This window comes from Elaeis guineensis, chromosome 3 (assembly GCF_000442705.2).
Source record: "Elaeis guineensis isolate ETL-2024a chromosome 3, EG11, whole genome shotgun sequence".
Classification (NCBI taxonomy): domain Eukaryota; kingdom Viridiplantae; phylum Streptophyta; class Magnoliopsida; order Arecales; family Arecaceae; genus Elaeis; species Elaeis guineensis.
In genome coordinates, this window is record NC_025995.2 from 120,211,748 (window position 1) to 120,232,925 (window position 21,178).

The window sequence follows — 21,178 nt, forward strand, 5'->3', positions numbered from 1 at the left end:
TTTCCAACCAATCTAAAATATAAGCAGCATACACGGTTAATTTACACCGTTTATACAACAAATGTCATTAACGCTTGTGAGATAAAAATTTATAGCCAACAAAGTTTAATGTAGGAACAATTGAACTGACAAACCTGATTCTTCCACAAAGATGCATGCCCATGTCAAAGATTCGGATCAAACAAAACAAAGTACCAAACGACTAAATTCAAAAACCCTGATCAACAAGATAATCACCAAGCCTCTCAACAACCATGTTGCACTGACCAGGAGTCATTGGTTCATCATATATGCCAATGATCAAGGCCAGATTGGTTTTCTTGACAGTGACACCACCAGAACCCTGAAAGATTTTTTTAAAGAAAAACAGGAGCAAAGTCAACCACAAATTAAGTAATTCAAATAAAGAGGGGACGTGCTCGATATGAAATATGGCAGCTCCATTTTGCTGCCCATGGAACCATACATCCACTTTTAAGTGAATTAAACCCAATTCAGGTCCAGTCATCGCCTTACAATTTCTTATAAATGTTATTTCCTCTTCAGTGAATTAAACCCAATTCACGTCCAGTCATCGCCTTACAATTTCTTATAAATGTTATTCAGAATATCAGCAGCATTTTTATGCATGTAGATGGGTGATAAAGGGTACTTCTCTCACAAAATAATTGTAGCTATGAACACAAAACTATAGACATTTCAGATGCTTCAATGCAAGTTGAGATTTATGTATGAGTAGCTAAAACTTGTACAATCGTGAATAATTAATTACATGCAAGTAAATTAATATTCAAAACAAGCAACATTTTAAATCCAATTCTAAGGGACAAGCACAAAAAATATACAAATCAAGGTGCAGAATGGAAAACACATCCTTGTTTTGCTGAATCCTTCATGGCTTATCCCTAGAAAGCATGATTAACTTTTCAAAATGAAAAAGCGCTCTGACTGTTGGAAAGGGCACTAGGCAATGGTGATGTTAATTTGGTGGCTACACCCAGCAGTCATGGGAGAAGCTTTACAATTTATAACCAGGTAAATAACAAGTTGATATGACTGAGTTTCTCTTGAGCCCTTATTTTTTTCAAAATCCAACCATCTATTGCATTTTGAATGACTTATAGATGCAATCTCATCAAGAGAAAATCACATTTGCAATAGAGAAACAAGTTGCTTACAGCCAAAATATGGACTGGTAATGTCTAGCCACACCAACATGCCAATAAATGCGAATCATGATCCAAAAGCTCTATTCTAAAATGTAATCCATGTGACGCCCGCGTGCATAAAGTCTGATGACTGTACCCTATAGGATCAACATGGTCCCCCATATACAGCCAATCCATGCAGCAGTCTGGAAAGCACCAGTATAGACCAAGACGCCCAACACAGACAGCCAAAGCGCTGCTGAATAACTGAAACCTGATCTTTTCCTTTTCTTTTTTTCTTGTGATGGATGAAGGGAGACATCTCCTACGATACTTTATTTCATTTTCTGTTTTTCTGAACTTTGCATATTTAGTTCTAATTGTCAATATGTATTTTAATTTTTTTTTAAAAAAAATATCAAATGCATCTGCACCCAAATATATACCCACATACCACATATGAGTTATACAACATGCCGTGCGGTATCCCAGCCACCCATATATCCCCATAACTAATGTTAAGCCAAATATTAGAGGAAGGGTTAATAAGATCGGGGCATCGACAAATCATGTAACATTCTTTCCTGATTTCTTCTAAAAAAATAATATCTAACATAAAAGTGAAATTTGAAAAAAAAAAAAAAAAAGAAAGAAAAAGAGTTACACTCATGCGAATGAAAGATAAAAAGCCATAAATATAAGAAGGCTAGTTTCCACCGTCATAAACCCATATAAAGCATACCTATTACAGTTATTCCATACGTTAATATACTACTTATCAATCAAATTATCTTTAATTAGGATATCTTAAGGGTAAAAAGGGCTAAATTTTAACATATGGATGCAAAAGAAAGTCCCTTGATTTTCCATGAACTATAAGTTTTTTAAAAAAATTCTTGTAAGTCAAAAAACCGTAATGACTTATTATCCAAATATGGAAAAGAACAAGATGGATGGGTCCTATGCTTCATAGGATTGCATGATCCACAGTATGGATCTAGCAAATACAAACCATATATGCACAAGAACAACATGCACATTATTTGAGATAAAAAATAATCCAGATCTTACCATCTAAATTATGCATTGTAACATTTCAAACGACAACAATCTCTTCAGCTGCTTTTTAGAACCCTAGCAGAATCTTAGGCTTTTGATTTACATTAGAAGCTCAATTGTCATAAGCTGATGAGATGTAACCATGGAGCAAGAAGTGGGATGATATAAGAAAATGGTTGGACAAAGTAGTTTCAATACCGAAGAAGATGCAGGATTCATATACAACTCTAGACAAAACCACCAAAAAAAATGAAGATGACATCTATAGCGGAATCTTAGATTTGCAAGGAGAACTATCAAGGGCAAGGAAGAAATAAAAGATCCAAAGATTTTACCCCAGAAGAATCTTTGCATAACTTAAATGTTAAGCAATCTGCATTGTCCTGCTCATTTGTCATAGTGGCAGGAAGATGATCCAGTCTTTCATGATTTGTCACGTTCACCAATATGTCTCATCGAATAACAAATGCAAATACGAAACATAAGGCCGAAAATGACTTTTTTCATGATGCAATGGTCTAGCAACACGACACAGCATGATTGCCCTCCATCATATAAATTACTAAATTTGCCACATCCCGCAAGCATGGGTGAAGGTATTCAAATTCCACATTGCCTCTTAAAACCTCGAACACAGGGTTCTAGGCAGCCTAAGATGCACGGAGGGCATTTTTGGAAATAAAGATGGAAACATTCATGAGAGGAATCTCATTTTAGTAGTACAATAGTGATGCAGCCTCTTAGTACAATAGATGATTTGAACTGAAATTGTTTGCGTGGTAAATGATAGCAAACCTAGACACAATCCCAAAAGTACACCAAGTGGTGGCCAACCAGGAGAATTCTAGGGAAAGAAGGGAGGGACCAGTGGATAAGGGTGTTCAGACACGAAATATAGATAACACAGAACTAAATAAGCTAATGATCTGGCAACTTAAGTTGCCACACTGTTTTGACTAATTTAAACCCTCGAAATTACTAGATCATCTAAGTTGCCACACTTTACGAATAAAAGAGCACTAAAACTGAAAATTAAAGGCCTAAACAACTGAAATAAAGTTTAAAATCAATAATCTAGGTATTCAACAATTCACATGCATCCATTTACAGATCCAAGATGGAGATGAGAGTTCTAGACTGATTTTGAAACAGCTATTGACAGCTAAGATGCCCAAGAAAGAAAGGTTATTTATGGACTGGAAAGTCGATGCCACACAACATATCATTATTCATGAAACAAAGACACCAAAATGGGTGCTAAACACCTCTTTCCTTTTCTTGGATAAGATTTTTTTTTTTTTCCCGTCTGCAACATGAGGTCAAGATGTCTAGAAGTTACTAAGGCAGTTCACAGGCTAGATTTGCACATTGCTATGGTTCATCGAATCTATTTGGTATTTTGGTGGATTAGGTCCCTGCTGACATTGTAGTGACCCACTGTTTTCATAAAAGCAGATGGAATGTTTACTGCTTAATGTTCACAGAAACTCCAGCAGTCTGTAGGAAGTTCCAGCTCACTTAGGATTACAAAAAGGGGAATCAATTTTACGAGAATGTGGTACAATTTTTTTCTAAGCGAAGCTTTGACAATTTTGTTCGGCGCTTATTAAGTAACAAGCACCATATGGTTGTCAAAATGTTGCTTTGCTTACTTTTTCTTTTCTTTTCCTTTTCTTTCATGGATCCCACATCCTTAAAGTATGCACTTTAAATTGTTATTGTAGGAAAAGCTGTAATTTGAAATTTTATTTTAGCAAATAAGGACAAAAAGGAATCAAGAATAGAACAAAATGGTGTTGAACTTTCACAGGTGTGATGACCTTATAAAAGCCCATCATGTTTTTGTTTTATATTCTTTAAAATCTTCATAAGTTTCAATTGAAAACCGATAATATTAAAATCTGATATCAGACAAGAATCCAATCTTTTATCAGCATTCTGATAGACCGAATCACATATAGCAACCCAAAAGCTTCTTCATGCCATGTGTATTTCAGGATTGCCTTCCAATCAATTCTACCACCAGTGCATCAACTCCTCAATGTAAAATGAGTCTACTTGACTCCTAGGATTTAGTGTTTCACATTGTAGGACTGCTGCTGTCTATATTCTTGATGATTGTATACCTTTGCCTGCTCAATTTTCTAACCACAGTGTGATGACATATATCTACTTTCTACCTTCAGCCTTTAACCATAAGTTCCAGGTTCAAACACTTCTAGACACTTGTTTTATTCTTGATCTTCTTCATGCATAAAATTTAGATGACTAATTCCTACTCAAAAATAGATACTAATAGCACTATCCTAATTAATCTTAACTCTGTTCTGCTCACCAGAAGATTATAAAATAACAGACTGTAACAATTTATTGGCTCATAAGGAGGCAGAGTATTCTTTTCGTAATACAGCTTTTCCAATCTATTAGTATGAATTCAGACTTTGTAGGCTTCATATTTTCTAATTCTCCATAGTGTTGTCAAACTTATACCTACTTATGGTATTTCCATTAGGAGTGATTTGTTTGGTGTAAGGCATAGACTTTCAAGCACAGCTGCACAATGGCACATGTTTAAGTCCTGAGGTAGCCACTTTGAGGCACCCTCCCAAGACTCCAGACTGTCGGGAACATCACTAGGTAATGGCCTTTCTATATGGTGTTTTCATTGACATCTCCACTGTGACCCAAAGGTCATGGGTTCAAAAGAAGACTGGTTTATTCTTAAAACATGATTCTAAAATGCAATTAAGACTAAACTAAGGTCAGTTGCACCAAAAAATTGCCCAAATAGCACTACATGTGAATGTCTATGTATATCATATACCTTCAAGTGTTACCACTTCAAATGGCTTAAAAGGATCCAGACAAACATCATTGCTCATGAGAATCATTTGACAAAATGCAAATGTATTTGGGTGATAGATAGCACATGGTGTCCTAACCTTCTTCCCTCGAATAACAGATCCTGGCTCACCCTGGATCACCATGTACTTTGTGCCACCAAGGTACAAACCAGTTGGTGCAAGGGATCCAGGCTCATCAAAGTCATTCATAATGGCAGTGATCTCCTCAGGCTTGAACTGCATCATCAGGAAAAAATAGTAGTAGTAAGAAACCAAGAAAGACAGCTATATATATAATATGATCCGGAATAAAATTTGCACGTGAACAAGGACATAACATCTCATTGTTTGCATATCATCTTTTTGGTTGTAAACCCGATTTTTGAGTAATAATTTTGTAAAAAAGAAGGGGCCAGGTCCTCTTTCTCATAAAACTCCATAAGCTGTTTTAATATGAACTCTTTTTATATTAGGTCTTTTGTTAACCAGCTTTTAGCCAAATGATATAAACCTCACCTTATGCAGGTCGATTATATGTGCAAACTGATCGAAATAGATGAAGTCAAAAGTAAAATTGTTAACCATGATAGTTTGATTAAAAAAAGAGAGAGAGGTTAAATTACTTTCTTTTTTTTAAAAAAAAAAAGAGAAAAAACAATCCTTATAAGTTGAAGTTGCACTCCGAATAAAAGGTGCTTACTTTGAATGTCTTCTTTTTCCTTGTTCAGTAACACATAATTGAATTACAAGTTAATTAAATAATCCCTGCATTGCATGGAATTTAAACTGAATGGGAATAAAAGCATGATAGCATATGAAAGCCCTTAAAGACCCTCCACCCCACTCAAAAAAAAAAAAAAATAATAATAATATATATATATATATATATATATATATATATATATATATATATATATATATATATATATATATATATAAAAGGAAAACAAAAATGCATGCACACATTGAGGTCTTCATATACAACGCTAATCTTATATCCACTATTATAATAAGAGGAGTTTTTATGACCAGAGTTTTCTTTGTGACCTAAATATCTCTAAGTAGCTAAAGTTTTTATGTCTAAATTGCCCTTCTTTGAATTCCAACACAACACATAAAAGAGAAATGTTTTTTAGTTTCAAAAAATTCAGCAATCCTCTAAAGTCCTATTCTAGAATGTGGAAAGCACCTGGAATGCAGGTCTATCCAATCACGATCTCTCAAAAATCTCAATGGTTTTTTCTTTCTGACTATTTTCAAATCCCAAAATTATTATAGCACATGCGGAACGCTAGTGAAGATGACTACCTGAGGCTTATAAGTGTGTTTTTTCCTCCACTGTTTAATGATCTGGATAATTTCATTTTCTCAGTTATTCCATGCGGTGCATTTATCCAACTAAGAAACTATCTGAAGGGATGTTCCCCCCACTGATGACAACAAATGCACAAGGAAAAAAGTATCATACACATATGCCACCTACTGAACTCAACAAACAACCTATATACAATATAAGTAAAAATGAAATAAGAAACATCTACAATGCAGCAGATACATATTATTTTATGATTCATAACATATAATCAAACATCCTTGTTACAGATCCTTGATAACAGCATTCCGAAGCAAAACAGAAAAGCTCCCGCTAACACAAATAGACTTCTAAAAGCATGAATTGAATGGTATGAATACATCCATGCTGAAGCCTGTAAGACATCTCAAAGTAATCATTTACGTGCACAGTGAACAGACAGATATATTACCAATTTATGTACAACCATATTCAGTGTTCCAGCATTATAATCTCAGAGTGAGGCAATCACAGTATGATTCACTAGTAGTAATTAATAGTAAAGTTTCTTATCAAAATCAAGTGTCTGGAAACCCACAGAAATATGAAAACTATAATAATCACACCACCACCGTAGAAGATCCTCCAAGATCTGTCACACAATCTTGAAGCCAAGATTTTGGCATCAAAAGACCTGATGGTGATTATAGTTAATGCGAGATTTAAAAACAAACAGCACCAACAACAAACACAAAAAAATGCCAATATATGAGCATAAAACAAGTGATTATTCAATGATGCGCCCTGCTACAATACATCTCACAAGAAGAAAAAGCAACTGTTCAAGAAAAACAACCAACGATACTTTCTTGAAAGCCTTCCATATCATCGAGTCAAATATCAACATCATAAAAGCATTCCAAGAAATTCGTCCAGATCCTATGACAAATTCTAAGATGGATCCAGAAAAATAATACATAAAAAAAGAAAATATTGATCTCGGACGGTGCGTCAAATACCACCGACTGAGATCAAGAACCATCTTCCCCTTCCTCACCCAAATCAAACAAGAAGAGGAAAAGAAACACCAACGAAATCAGCGTATCAGATCAAGAAACCATGATAAAGAACAGGAAAAAAGGAAAGTAACAAACCACTCAAGAGAGGGAAATTAGGGGACGGTGGCGAACGGAATCAAACCCCATATAAGAAAGATCTGGTTGGAATCGAGATGTATATACCTGGGGAAAGTTTGCCATCTGGGCCCAGACGCTGCCGTCGTGGCCGACGATGGCGGCGGCCGTGAGGTGCTGGCCGTCGATCTCGCACATCAGATGATCGTCGACGTACGTCTGCCACGACATCTCCTCCTCCTCCTCCTAGTACTTTTCCTCTCTTCTTGCTGCTGGTTCTCTTGCTTCTCCTTCCGTAATCTCTCGGCGAGGGTTCGCGCGAGATGGATGGGTGGGTCTCTTGCTTTCAAACGTCGGTGGGGGCTTTTATATCCCCAGAGGAAAAAAAAAGGATCCCCAGGGGTTAAAGAAAATGAAATGGTTGCGTTGCGGCACCGAAAATGGGACCAGATATCGTAAGGTTTTTCTGAAACTTCTGGAATTTAGATACGAAGAGGTGGGCCTGGTGGCTCCCTAAAATTTAACTCTAATTGAATAAATGTTCTTGGCGTCCGGGAATACGTGCTCTTCTCGCTTTCAGTGAGCTCGCCGGCCGCAATATTCTGCTGCTCGAGTACATGTTTTCTACTGGTTTTAATTATTTTCTTTTTTTTCCCCTTGCAATCCTTTTATATGAAATTTTTTAAACTATAGGCATGCATCAACAGTGGTGCTAAAATTGGCTTTTAAACTATAGGCATGCTCACTCTATTATTTTGAAGTATTACCTTGCACACAAATCCGCCTTATCTAACCCATAATTGTTTAATTAACCACAAACTATATCCATTCCAACCATCTAAATTGCTTTAGCTTCATTGTCTTTGCATTAAGCGTACTTGACCTGAAACATTATGTACCAACCCTATTATTTTATTAGTTTGTAGATGAGTATTGTAATTTAATTTTCAACTTGGATTAACGGCCCATCAAATGTGAGTCTAACATGTAATTTTATCGGATATGGCTTGACTCACTATTGTGATTAAGCTTTTCAAATCTTTTAACCATTTCAAGCATTTTTATAGTTTTGAACAACTCATTATGTGATTACTTCTTATATGCATGAGTTTGAGAATGTTGATAAAAATTACCTTTTCCTTCTCGTTGTTTACAAACATTGGCATCTAATTTAACCAAAATTACTAAATATTAGAATAGACAGGATAATTAATATAGATTTAGTTATTTTCTAATATCTTAACTATTGTATGTCAGTCAATATATCAAGATATCTTGGACAATAAAAGTCAATCAGCTCTTCATCTCACTTGCGACGGATTAATATCTCGATCTATCTATTATGTATATATAAGTGGAGGTTCTGCTTGCTCCAAACTCATTACTTATCAAGTAGACACTAATATTAATAATAACAATCAAATCTTTCTTATCATTAATGAAGTGAAAACATACATTAATTAATTACAAATCCTTCTTATATTTCATATTATTATTAATGAAGAGAAAGTCATATGTTAATTAAATCAATGAAACAAACTAGCTGATACTAAATGTTATTGCAATTACAAAAGAATTTATATAATAATTGAAATAAATATATCTAAAATTTATAATTTCTTTAACATGATATATGAAATATAATAAAAAATATAAAACAAACATATTTTAAATTCATTATAAAATATATTTAATAATATATAATAATTACATCTTCATGATTTAATTTTAACTCAAACTTAAATCAATCTACACATCCATGGCTTTGAAATTTATTATAATCTATACTCTAGCTTGCACATAAGTCATTTCACAACATGGTTTCAAGCAGCATTTTAAATATAATTTATTATATTATTTATTATATTCAAAAATAATTTGAACATAGATAAAAATCCATAATTTCTTTAATATAATATAAATATATAAAATAAAGTAATATATATAATAAATATATTTTAAACTTATTATAACAATTCATTAAATATTATATAATAATTATATGTTCATGATTTAGTTTTGATTTAAACTCAAGTCAATCGACATATCTATGGCTTTAATTTTTTTTTATAATCTCTACTGTAGCTTACAGATATATCATTTACTTCGTGGTTTCAAATAGCATGTATACAATATCATAATGATACCATGATGATTTTGATAAACCTACATAATATTTTGAACATAATTTATTATACCACTTTATTATACTATAGAAATAATTTAAAAATAAATAAAAAATTCATATCCACACATCGTGCAAGTTATATGCTGGTTTTATATTGTGTCCGCTATATTTGTTGTCTTTTTGATATGCCAAATATTATTAGCAAGTCAAAGCATCTCTATATCTGGTAGTTTCAATTTTTCTTGGTCTTTCATCTCGATTTAGAAAATAGCACCTTTTCCACATTGGCTGCATTAAAACTAGCTTAAATATTAAAAAACCCTAGCAATGACAGAGAACTGCAATTTGCATTAGAGCTGTAAGGGAGTCCATCGCAAATTTCAGAACTATGAATACAATTAATAAGAACACTTTAATTTTTTTCCCCAATTTGTGGAAACTTAAGTGGCCTCTCTCAGTGGTGATAGACAGGAACGGGTCGGAGAGTGAGATTTAAAGCTGGGTGGTTTTTGCACCTCTCTTCCCTTATCTTTAAAATAAAATAAAATAAAGAAAAGAAAAAAACCACCCCTTCGTTAACACGGTTGGGGAGCTACCGGCCTTCCTCTTTCTATACATCGACCTCTCCCTCCATCGCGACCTTCCATCCCTGTTGTTTCAATTGAACTTAGTACTTTTTGATCAATTAGTTGATACATGCTGAAGTATTCGGAAGAAGCAATGTCTTTAAGTTGGAGATACACCTCACCAGCTCGTGGTTATTTCTCAAACATGCATTGATCTGATATGACTAAAATAAATACCACAACTAACATAATTCATGTCAGTGCAGACTCAGTAAACTTGGACTCATGTATTAATTGTCTCGATACATGCTTTTAAACCATTTCATATTTCCTCCATTTGTTCTGAAAAGACATGCAACACCAATATTATAACCACCCAAAAAGAATAAGAATCTCTTACTATGTAGCAAAACAATTTGACAACTTTAGGAGATTACGTAGTCCAGAAAATCTGACACCAGAAAATACGTGCTCCGATCATAATTCCTTCATCAAGCACCCAAATATGATTATATTATTTTCTGGTTATCATCAGCCCCAGGTTGCGTGGCCGTGAAAAAAATTAAAAAGAAAGGAAAAAAAAAAAAGTAAAGCGTGGGAAACAGCTCCAAGGATAAATACTATATGGATTGGTGAACTGTTGAGAAACAAACAGCAGCAAGAAAGCACAAATTACTATAACTAAATATGGATGAGAATTACATTTTAACCTTCAAACACGCAATCCAAAGACACTTATCAGGAACATATGACAAAGAATATGACCAAAACTTACAACCTCATCCTCTGTCCACAAAATTATTGCCTCAAAACAGAAATGGCAATTGTTAGTTAATGATCATGGAAAATGGGTACTAAAAATGGGGGAAAGAAAAGAGAACTGACATCTGCAAGGACTTGAAAAAAAAAAAAAAAGTTCAACTGTAGATTACATGCCCTGGTCGATAAGGTAGTCGCCCATTCTCTCAACAACCATGTTGCACTGCCCTGGAGTCATGGGCTCATCATAGATACCAAAGATTAGTGCCTGGTTTGTCTTCTTAATAGTAATGCCACCTGACCCCTGCCATTAAGAAAAGCACTTTAGTTAGGGTGGTAGGACTTGAGAAAGAACATGAAGAGAACCAGGTAAGGACCATTAAGCAAGAATAATTAATGGGCAGATTAGATGCGTGGATAAGAAACCAACATATCATTTTTTTGCAGACATTAAACTCCTTTTCCTTTACCATGCATGGAAATGATCAGTGGAATATATTTGATATGACATTGGAGGATCAGCTTAATTATTTGATCGTAAACAAAAATGGAAAAAGAGTTACCTAAGCAAAAGTCTGAATGACTGAGCCATGGTATTACATTAACAGAAAATGTAACAAGCATTTCAACTTCGAGCAAGTATCATATACTACCACCAGGATCATGCCTCTGTCTCTTTTTACCATGCGAACATGGGGGACAAGCAATGATCAATGCTACTCGATCAGTAGAAAAATAGGAAATAAATCATGCTAATTTTACATAACCAAAGTGATATATACGATTACAAAAAATTGTTCGTTAAATCTATGCAAGATACTTCACCATGCAGTCATGTAATATCATGGCAGTTTTAACTCCCAAGATATACATTGAATACCATAGCCATATACCTCTTTGTTAGACCTAGACCTGAATAGAGGAATACAGAATCAATGTATAAATGGACAATGGTGCACAAACAAATGCATCAAAAGTTTGCCAATGGCCTAGAGTTTCCCTGGAAGTTACAGTTGGACAAACGTGCATGGGCATTCAATGATGGCAATAAAATTTTGAACTTGATATCTCGGAAATGATACTTTAGAAAGCTGGTTAGTGCACTGGTACTCCAGTATGGAGGCAGATGTTATGGGCGACCATGTATATATATGTACTAAATTCCCTGTGGTGTCTCGGGATAGATCTTACTTGTTGCTACTTTCATATGAAGAAAATGTCATTGCCAAAGAAGCATATAAGCAAGTTACTTACTGCTATTACTGATGACCAGGATAAGCCGACATTTCAGTTCCTCAACCAGATTTTGTTCTCTGAATTAAAAAATTCTAAATCTATAACCATAAGGACCATCAAAGATTGAGTTCCACCCAAAAAAAAAAACTTCAACTATAGGTTTCAGTGAATTATTAATAATTAACTTATATGCTAGAAATATTTTCATTATACTTTAAAAGTGCGCAACTATCGTCAAATGCATATGAAGAATATTCCTCATGCCAGGTGGTGTGGGGATTGACAAAATTAATGTACTTGTTGCCAAACATGATGGATTGATTGATCATGGACTTGCTAGGTAAGTGATTGTAGACCAGTGAACTTTTCTATGCAATTTATGAGTGCCCAAAATATTATCCTTTTCTTAATAAGCTAGTTCCTGCCAATATATATGGTGCAAGAGAACATTTGAACAATCCTAGTTTTACTAAAACTAACTGCAGCACCTACCACTTAAATAATATATTTTATGCGCACGAAGAGCTGCACCAGATAAGAGAGACACCCACTTTTCTGTTAAAGACAAAATCTGGGCAAAAGAAATTTAATAGAAATACGCCTGAAACGTTTAGAACATATGCCTCATCTTGTATAAACTGTCAATTTTTATGTATACCATAAGAAAAGCTAACAATGAACTTGCAAACAGTAAGATGGCATAGAATCTTCAAAATACAAGACTAGCAGAGCAAAGAAAGCCCGAGAATATTCGGCATGGAGATAAGAAACAGGAAAAGCATATGATGCATGAAATGATCACCTTCTTTCCACGGATAACTGATCCAGCCTCTCCTTGAATTACCATATACTTTGTTGATCCAAGAAACAAGCCAGTGGGGGCTAGGGACCCCGGCTCCGCAAAATCATTCATAATATTGGTGATCTCCTCAGGCTTGAACTACAAATGCAACAAAAAGTGAACCAGCCCTTAGTGAATGCAATAAAGTTTTAGTAAAGGACAGTATTCAGCAATTAACAAAACAGAAAAGTAATGCCAATTTTCCATCAAAGAAAGAAAAAAGTAATGCCAATTCAAAGACAAACCAGTTGTTTGAGAACATGTGTAAATTATGGAGAGAGAGAGAGAGAGAGAGAGAATGTCATAATCAGGTCTGAAAAAAATTTGTGAGAGGGTCATATTTTATCCTATGGCTGATTTATAAGAAACCAGAAATTATATCTTCCACTTTGTTATGAACAAAAATAAACTTCCTATGTTAGCTAGTTACGGGATAGCACTTGAGAGCTGTGAAATATTGTAATTGTCTGTGAGCATGTGAAAATCCAAAAATCCCATTTGGAACATTTTTAAAATTTTCTTTTACTATATATAAAAAAAGAAATCTTAGACTCAGTCAAAAAAGATAATTATGCTATTAGATTTCCTTCTAAAAACATGAACAAGTCAAATTAGCCGATAAGAGACCAACAGTAACCAGATCAGAGAATGGACAACACCGCAAAAATTCAACTACATGATTTGCTACAAGTTAAATCAATTAAACAAAACCATTGCATGCAAAATTTTAATCAAATGCTACAAACTGCAACGGAACCGTAAGAATAATAATCATAAACCTCCCATCATTACCATTATCATGACACACTCTGTTTTCTAAAAACCCAATAGAGATGGGTAGGGGAAAAAAGAAAAGAAAAAGATGTATACCTCTGGAAACATATCGCTCTTGGCCCAGACGTTCCCATCGTGTCCGATAATCGCCGCGGCGGTGAGACGGTGGCCCTCGATCTCGCTCATCAGATGGTCGTCGACATACGGTTGCCACGACATCTTTTGTTCTTTGTATTCTCTCTTCGTCTTCTTCTCTCTCTTCTTGGCTCTGTCTCTCCCCTTGTATTGCTCTTGCTTTCACCTTTCTAAATTTGGGATTTCAGAAAGAGTAGTAGTAGGGGACGGAGACCGCATCTCGGCTGTTGCTCCACCACCCGTTCCCCCCGATCGAACACGTGTCCTCCACGTCTGCCTTCATTTCAGGGGTGCAGGCTACGCCTTACACGTTCCACGTACTTGGTCAGAATTGCCCAACAACTATTTCAAGTGGACGGTCCGTTCTGTCTCTTGACTGCAGTGCATACCTTACATATATTTAGGAAGCAGTCTTGCTAAAAAATTCAAGAAGCAAATTGCTTTTTTTTTTCCTTTTTTTTGTCTACTGAATTATCTATAGAAGGCGCATGTCAACGATATTGGACTGATGCGAAGGCAGAACGAGACAACAGCCTGAGATCGGAAAGAGTTCCCGGAGAGCCATTACTTGCTAAATACTTCATTTCAATAAAACGGGGCCTCAAAAAAAAAAAAAAAAAAGGTTGAATATAAGTTCACTTGTGGTCTGCATCGTGTTGTGAAAATTAAATCCCCATTTGATGTTTTCTGGTGCCTTACGCAAATCCTTAAAGTTCGGCATGCAAGCAAGCCCAATGTTAAAAATTTGTTTCCACTCTCTACGTACTACAGCGAATCTAAACTGCAACCTCCTAAGGAATAGCATTTAAAGGACGGATGGTGATTGCTAGTAGTTAGGGCAGAAGAAGGGGAACGATGATACTTGTTTACAATTAGGGCATCTTCTAATTTAGATCTGTTTGCTAGCTAAGTAGGGTAGGAGGGGAGATCGCATGATGAAGCCCACGCTCCACAGGCCAAGCACCAAGGGCCCAGGGCATTACGGCATTAACAGCTGCAATTTCCTTAGAAATTCTGCTCCCATGGACTATCATTTCGTGGAGAAGCATAACTACTTAATGTGTTCTGTCATGCACAGTGATAAGAGAGCATATAGTGGTCATGTGAATTAATATTCAAACCATTTATTTCGCCAGAAAAAAAACTAAACATGGAAAGTCTTTTCTGAAGATTGTAATGATAGCTTCCAACTCCCAACTCTCAAACACTGCTAGATTGAAGGCATAAGACAAGAAATCTTTCCAAATTCCATAAAAAAACAAAAATTATGTCTAACAAATTCCAATGCCGTGTTAGAGTGGACCACTTTCAGATAGAATTAATCGATAAATTCCAACAGATCTTCTTCCAAAAAGGCCATCTCCATGCATCTGCTTCTTGAAACAACTAGTCTCATCAACGTACATAACACCAGCTGCCAAAAATATTCCACATGCATGCAGTGCTAAAACTTGCGTTATGCACAGAAATGGCATCTGCAGTCAAACAACATCATCTCTGCTCTATAATTCGAATTACATAATAAAACAAATCCTCGATCTAAGAATAATTCTAACATCTCAAAACTTTGAAGTCCATGTGAGAGATGCTTGGGAAATAGCCTCGAAGTTTTACTGACAGGCATTGGGATGAATAGAATATGCTGGTAAAAGTGATCCACATCTATCAAGGCGCGCAGCCGCTTCATCCGTGCTGCTGTTAAGCCGCATAGAGGAGTTCGCTTCATTCTTCAAGCCCAACCGAGCAACTAGTCTGTGTCAAAAACAAATAGTCAAGATTTCCAACGGAAGGGAAAAAGGTAAATACAATTCTGGAAATTCTGAAAGACAATTTTGCTAGACAATTATACCAGTACGACAACTAGCATAGCAGTAAAAATCTCACACAGACAAAATGTCATGTCTGCTGCAGATTAACAATGATAATTATGGGGCTACCTACCGGATACTTTTGCCTCATTTTTTGGTCATCATTTCTATTAGGGTAATTGAATGTTCAAATTTCTGCTGTCAATGGATTACTTCCTATTGTGTACGCGCCTCAAGAGTGGCACTTTGATTGTTTTTTCTTTCCATTTTACTGACATTATGATTGGAAGTTGTAATTAACTGGTGAGTTATGGTGTCTTGAAGTTCCAATTCTGTCTGAAGAATGCATTTATTTATTTATTTTTTCTCCCCCCCCCCAGCCCCCAACATATAAAATTTATCTCTTGATGTTTTAATTGAAGTTTACGTCTGAAGAATGCACGGGAGAATGATCTCAAGAGAAGAATATCATCTTTAAATTATATTCAGTGACTAGTCCAATCATCTTGGTTGGTCAATGAGTCCGGCAAGTTAGAACATTTTTGTAATAAACATAAAGTATTCCAAAAATATCTTTCAAAATATTTAACAAAAATTATATAGATATGAATCACATTTAAATGTGAAAATACTAAAATAAAGGTGGGTGCAGAAGGCTGGTTTAGTTCGGTCACCAGCCCACCTTAAAACCCGATCGAGTTATCGAACGGGATCACTGATTTGGATATTTTGCTCATATTTAATTGACTGGGAAAAAAAAAATCCTATATTCGATATATATGGAATTAGCTATCATTGAGTTAGAATTTAGATCATTGAACTTTAGATAGACAGGTAGTAATCAAATTGAACTTGAATCCCCACCCAATATCCATCCAAAACGACATCGTGACACATGCACACCGAAGCCACCCATCCGAGGTGCCCACTCACGTCACACATTGCTCCTGTGCCGACGGCCGAAGGTGCGCGCGCCTCTGAAGAGATAAGGATGGTCTCTTTATTCCATGTGGTAGCGGGGCCAATACGGCTATGCCTGTTCAAGTTCTGACCAAGAATTCCATGGCTCCTGCCATCCTCGACTTCCTTTGTCTTCTGCCCAATTCCCACCCATTCCCTTCTCTTCCCCCGCCCATGCCCCCATATGGAATACACTGGACTGGACCGATGGCTGTCTTTTGGCGCATCGGAACCCCTTCCCTTATCTCAAGTACGTTCTTTCTGCAGTGGGGATCAAAAGTGGTGGGGAAGAAACAATTTCACCATTAAGGTGACTTATCCTGGACAAAACGATATTTCAAAAATTTTATACCAGTTGTCATTTCGCTTTATATTTTTTGATAGAATAGGGCAAAGAAATTTTGACACCAGCTTGGGCTTGGTAAATTTTAGTATTTTACCACTGGTATTGTCCAAGGACCTTGCTTTTCTAGCTTTTGTAATGACACCGGTAAAAGTTTGGAGCTGCCAAATGTTTCTTCCATTCTTTCACCACATAATTCGGGGTGGAACCGTCGAAGTTAATAAATAATTTGTTAGGCTGTCCACGGGGAATGGCATGTTTAAGATGCTCCGCGTCCTCACTCTTCACCCTCACCGTTCGGTTTTGACTAATCAAGGTACAAACCGGCACATGCTTTCTCTGACGCGGAACATCTTAATTACGTACATCTCGGGAGTGCAGCATAATGAAGGTACGGCATGCACTCTATCCACAAATGTTCTAAAATAATTAGTCAGTCCATCTCATTTAAGAATTAAAAAAACTACGGCCCACAGAAATGTTCCTTGAGCTTCAAGTTCCAAGCAGTTTATATACATTGGCCCATCCATGCAAGGACTCGGGGGCTTCCTTTTTTTTGGTTTAATCCTTGGAGCTTTCTGAGAGATTTAGACTTTTCTTCTCTTGAGGTTCCAAATTTAGATACATGGATGAAGGTCTGGAGGAAATGTTTCGTGGAGTCCCATCGCCACGAGCCGAAGATGCCGATGAGCTCCGCAAATCCGCATCTCCCTCAACTGACTCCAGCGAATCCATGTTCTCATCTTCATCCGACCTCACAGATGATGCGACTTCCTCGTCTCCCAAGTCATTCTCGCCATCATCGAATCCATCCAAATTGAATTCGGACGGACCTCTTTTCGAGCTAACTTCGCTCACGGCTCAGCTTCCCATCCGGTGAGTACATCAGTACTCTTTAACTCTTAATCTGCCGTGCTTTATTTATATAGCAACGCAGAGGTTCACACAAACAATACGAACAAGATAAAAGTTATGATAATCATAATTTCTCAGGCGGTTCTTACCCCCCTTCCATCAAAAAGATAATCAATATATCAGCCACCATGTTGGTTTTTTTTTTTTTCCTTAAAAAAAAACTATTTCCAGAAATTTAATTGTGGCTAAAACTTCTGTCAAGTTGATAACTTTCCAAAGCTAACTTTTTGTTCCTGTTATTTTCATGATTGGTCCATTTATCAGATTACACATTTGTTTACTTCGCATTAGATTGAGAAATTACGATGGAATTCTGGGTGTCTGCAGGAGAGGGCTATCTAAGTACTTCCAAGGGAAATCACAGTCTTTTACATCCCTGTCCGATGCCAGATGCGTAGATGATCTTGCCAAGAAAGAGATCCCTTACAAGAAGAGGATGAAACCATGCAAAAGCTATGCAGGAGGTCTCGATGCAAGCCAAAAGCCATGCTATACACCAGGGCCTTGTAACAAGACCATAGCCAAGAAAACTTCCAGGGGTTCTAGTGGTTCTCTACTTTCCAGGAGAAGCGGCAGTTGCCTTTTATCTATTAGCAAGCCACCTCCCATACCTGTGAATAAAAACCTGTAATTGTTTTTGTATTCAATTATAGAATATGAAGAAGAGATGCTGCCTGATTTCATGACTCGCAATTTATTTCACGGGAGAAATTAGGTAGCAGTTGTCGTGCTTCTTTATTTGTAATAGTAATAGTTCTATGAATAAAAGAGCCACCGGTTCGGGGAACCACAAAGAGAAGTGGGACCCTTTCTTTAAGCATGACACTGTATTTAGTGGGTTTTATCATTATCATACAGTATTATAGAGTGACATCTCAAACTGAGAAAATTAGTATGTCATCTGTAGTTGCAGCACACCCCATTTTTGGATGTGAAATAGAGGAAGCAAATTGCTTCCCCCAGCTTAAATTAATAAATAATTATTTACAGCATTTCAGAGAACATTGCATCACACTTAATTGTGGTTAACTGCTCATACACAAAAATGTTTTTCAATGATTGACATTTCCATTTTTTCTTTATAAAAAAAAGCTCAATACACAAGTAGATTCAACTCTTAGATCAATAGTTAATCTCCCGTCGAGCTCCAATAATTCATGGTCAAACCAATAAAAAGGACCTCTTCCGCTACAACTATTCCCTGTTAGTATACAAAAATTTAAGCATGGTTGAATCCAATGATGCCTATTATTCATGAAAAAAGCGACATGACCCTCCGACATTTTTATGTCAGAGAGCATACAGGTATGTAGCTTGTGTAACACCATCCTCGTCATCGGTAACCCCAATCATATCAGCCACAACTGATCCATTTCCAAGTGCATTGTTGGATGATGCTAGCTGTAGCATCACAACATTTCCAAGTGCATTGTTGGATGATGCTAGCTGTAGCATCACAATATTCCAATAGCCATGATGTAACGCCCCTAACCTAAATAATTTACCAACCAATAACTGGATTGGGCCTCAATCATGCGGCCCAAAATATCTAAGCCCAATTATTGATTAGTAACTATTAAATTATTATATGTTATCCAACTTTTTCAATTTATCCGATATGAGACGATCACAATCTCTCCTACTTAAATCTCTAGCGTCCTTGTCAAGACCCTCTTGGCCCCAGTATCTCCTCCCAGTACCGCTGTCGCCATCCACGGTGGTCAACCTCTTCTCATCGGATCGAAGGTACAACACCGAAATACATAATCTGTTCCAACGTGGCCCCATACGATAGTATCCCCGAGAGTGGCTCTGATATAATTTGTAACATCCCAAACCTAAATAAATTATCAACCAAGTAGCTTTGATCCCATTTGTAACATCCCAAACCTAAATAAATTATCAATCAACAACTGGATCGGGTCTAAATCACGCGGCCCAAAATGCTTAGGCTCAGTTATTGGTTAGTAACTATTAAACTATTATATGCTGGACAACCTTTTTAATTTGTCCGATATGGGACTATCACATATGATCTGGACCAGTACTAGAATTTTGGAGAGATGGCAAGTTAAGATAAAAAGATGTTAAATCATTGTTTGTTCTAGGATCCAAGGCTCTTTGTTGGAAATACTAGATACAAGCGTAAAATGTCAGTTAAAGAATACGCGAAAGACTGTCAAAGAGCATATGTAAAAAAAATATTTAATTATCAAAATTTAGAATTCTCAAATTATAACCGTTGCCGCCAACATGAGGCCCAACTAGGATAGCTTGAAGGGCACCGATCGATCCGCTCGACTCATGATAGTGAAAAATGGAGCATTAATCTTTCTTGAAGGACTATAGATTTGCATACACAACAAAGAAGAGAAAAGCTCATTAGATTGGTTCCGATCAAGCCTTCTAATACCTAAATCAGATCGAACTTTAGAAGAACACTAATAAAAAAAAATATATAATATAGAGTCAGAATAGTACAAAAAATTATCATGTTCTACTCAGCCTTGTATTGGTTGGTTTTTTTCTCTATTTTTTTATTTTGGCCTTCTCGAATTGGCCTTAGGATTGGTCTTTAGAAGCTCGGCCTTCGAGAGTGTAGCCTTTTAGAATTCGACCTCTGAGAACTCAACCTTTGGGAGTTCGACCCTTTAAAGATTGGCCTTTGGAAGCTTGGCATTTGAGAGCTCGACCTTCGAGAGCCTCATCTCAGCATTGACCTTAGTTTTCACTTAGGCCCTAGCCTTCACCTCGATCTCGACCTTCACCTTAGCCTTTGTTTCTCATAGGCCTATGGATCTGCAAAAAAGAAAAGTAGAATGACGAGTGAGGGCTTGGGAATCCCTCATCATGGAATCTTTGAGCTATGATATTTTCTTCCTTTTGAAACCTCTTTCCATGGGATTTTCTTAGTCTTGTTTATATAGGTGAGAGAGTACGAACTCATCATAATTTGGAGGTGAAAATCAAGAGATTGTTGTAACCTTCTTTCTTATCTGAATTCAAATATGTTGTGAATTTCTTTCTTATTTGGATCCCATCAAAAATTTAATTTTTGAATTCAAATCTTTTCTTATCACATATCCATTCATGATAGGTGGACTGATTTTATGCCATATCATATGCCCCTACTTCCAAGCCCAAGCCGTTTTCTTTGATTAGGATGAAGGAACTAGTCCCATTGCTTATTAATTTGTTTCATGATCAAATATTCTGAGCATCATTGAAAGAAATTTTAT

At 36.2% G+C, this 21,178-nt stretch overlaps 3 protein-coding genes across 5 annotated transcripts; 1 reads left to right on the forward strand and 2 right to left on the reverse strand.

The window, feature by feature from the left end:
* LOC140856648 (profilin) lies at positions 1-7,955 on the reverse strand. 2 transcript variants are annotated; one of them, XM_073254672.1, is made up of 3 exons: positions 7,583-7,955; positions 5,032-5,287; positions 1-343 (listed from the first exon to the last, which is right to left on the reverse strand). In XM_073254672.1, exons 1-3 carry the CDS (start codon positions 7,703-7,705, stop codon positions 285-287), a joined length of 438 nt encoding a protein of 145 aa, XP_073110773.1. In that variant the 5' UTR covers positions 7,706-7,955; the 3' UTR covers positions 1-284. The 2 variants fall into 2 exon arrangements, with proteins under 2 accessions (XP_073110773.1, XP_073110774.1); XM_073254673.1 differs by having other exon boundaries at positions 5,150-5,287; positions 7,583-7,909.
* Positions 7,956-10,822: 2,867 nt separating this feature from the next.
* Positions 10,823-14,258, reverse strand: LOC105040514 (profilin). 2 transcript variants are annotated; one of them, XM_073254674.1, is made up of 4 exons: positions 13,875-14,258; positions 12,966-13,103; positions 12,656-12,718; positions 11,106-11,231 (listed from the first exon to the last, which is right to left on the reverse strand). In XM_073254674.1, the coding sequence occupies exons 1-3, from the start codon at positions 13,995-13,997 to the stop codon at positions 12,659-12,661; spliced, it is 321 nt and encodes a 106-aa protein (XP_073110775.1). In that variant the 5' UTR covers positions 13,998-14,258; the 3' UTR covers positions 11,106-11,231; positions 12,656-12,658. The 2 variants fall into 2 exon arrangements, with proteins under 2 accessions (XP_010915371.1, XP_073110775.1); XM_010917069.4 differs by lacking the exon at positions 12,656-12,718 and having other exon boundaries at positions 10,823-11,231; positions 13,875-14,240.
* A 2,663-nt stretch (positions 14,259-16,921) lies between these two features.
* On the forward strand, positions 16,922-18,730 carry LOC140856150 (protein OXIDATIVE STRESS 3-like). Its single transcript, XM_073253312.1, has 2 exons — positions 16,922-17,900; positions 18,267-18,730. The coding sequence occupies exons 1-2, from the start codon at positions 17,650-17,652 to the stop codon at positions 18,568-18,570; spliced, it is 555 nt and encodes a 184-aa protein (XP_073109413.1). The 5' UTR covers positions 16,922-17,649; the 3' UTR covers positions 18,571-18,730.
* The last annotated feature ends 2,448 nt before the right edge of the window (positions 18,731-21,178 follow it).